Source organism: Mandrillus leucophaeus, unplaced genomic scaffold (genome assembly GCF_000951045.1).
Source record: "Mandrillus leucophaeus isolate KB7577 unplaced genomic scaffold, Mleu.le_1.0 Scaffold506, whole genome shotgun sequence".
In the NCBI taxonomy this organism is placed as follows: Eukaryota; Metazoa; Chordata; class Mammalia; order Primates; family Cercopithecidae; genus Mandrillus; species Mandrillus leucophaeus.
Genome location: NW_012105431.1, coordinates 771,705 through 773,015, shown reverse-complemented (window position 1 = coordinate 773,015; position 1,311 = coordinate 771,705). Strand labels below are relative to the sequence as shown.

General features: G+C 47.5%; 1 protein-coding gene across 1 annotated transcript in view; it reads left to right on the top strand.

Moving 5' to 3' along the window:
• Nucleotides 1-320: 320 nt before the first annotated feature.
• The window catches only part of WIPI2 (WD repeat domain, phosphoinositide interacting 2), a 28,491-nt gene continuing 27,500 nt past the window's right edge, over nucleotides 321-1,311 (top strand). The window contains exons 1-2 of the mRNA XM_011996246.1: nucleotides 321-419; nucleotides 847-1,108. Coding sequence (XP_011851636.1) covers nucleotides 374-419; nucleotides 847-1,108 — 308 coding nt within the window. The 5' untranslated portion in view covers nucleotides 321-373. The remainder of the gene's footprint in view (nucleotides 420-846; nucleotides 1,109-1,311) is intronic.

The window sequence follows — 1,311 nt, the reverse complement described above, 5'->3', positions numbered from 1 at the left end:
CCAACATGGCGAAACCCCATCTCTACTAAAAATACAAAAATTAGCCAGGCATGGTGGCAGGCACCTGTAATCCCAGCTACTTGGGAGGCTGAGGCAGGAGAGAGAATCACTTGAACCCGGGAGGCAGAGGTTGCAGTGAGCCAAGATCACGCCATTGCACTCCAGCCTGGGTGACACAGTGAGACGCTGACTCCAAAAAAATAAAATACAATAGCAATAGAAGAAACAAGAGTGTCTAGTCCAGGAGTCAGTCAAGTGGAGGTTGGGGCAGATGTTGCACTGGCTGTTGCTTCACATTGGTTTCGTTTCCTCTCTCGCCTAGAGGCTGATAGTGTGCCTGGAGGAGTCCCTGTACATCCACAACATTCGGGACATGAAGGTGCTGCATACAATCAGGGAGACGCCTCCAAACCCTGCAGGTGAGCTAACTTGTGAGGAAAGAATCCTTTTTCTGATTTTGCCCTTGAAAGATAGCTATAGGTGAGAGAGATTTTTTCTTTTTATAGGTTCCGCAGATGAGACAGATTTTAAAAGTATTGATCCCAAACCAAGCTGCCTGCCTACTGATGCTGGTCATGTGACCACATAAACTCATTGGTTTGATCAACTTTCAAGTTTGAGGTTACTGATCAGTTCAAACCAAAGGCATTTAATCTCTTTACAATACTGGTATCACCTAAGGTGGGAATTTGGGGTTGCAGAACTTTCTTAACACAGCAAACAAGATTGTATCCAAGCTATTATTTGTTCCTAATGCTCTGTTAAATAAATGCTGAATTATGTCTGACATCCAAGAAGGAGCTCTCAGGTGAAGTTTGCATCTCGTCCTCCGTGTGTCATTTGCAGGCCTGTGTGCACTGTCAATCAACAACGACAACTGCTACTTGGCATACCCAGGGAGCGCGACCATCGGAGAGGTGCAGGTCTTCGATACCATTAATTTGAGAGCTGCAAACATGATTCCGGCTCATGACAGTCCTTTAGCGGCATTGGCCTTTGATGCAAGCGGAACTAAACTTGCCACGGCTTCAGAGAAGGGGACCGTGATTAGGGTATTTTCCATTCCAGAAGGACAAAAACTCTTTGAGTTTCGGAGAGGAGTGAAGAGGTGTGTGAGCATCTGCTCCCTGGCCTTCAGCATGGACGGCATGTTTCTCTCCGCCTCCAGCAACACGGAGACCGTGCACATCTTCAAACTCGAGACTGTGAAAGAAAAACCCCCAGAGGAGCCCACCACCTGGACCGGGTACTTCGGGAAAGTGCTCATGGCCTCCACCAGCTACCTGCCTTCCCAAGTGACAGAAATGTTCA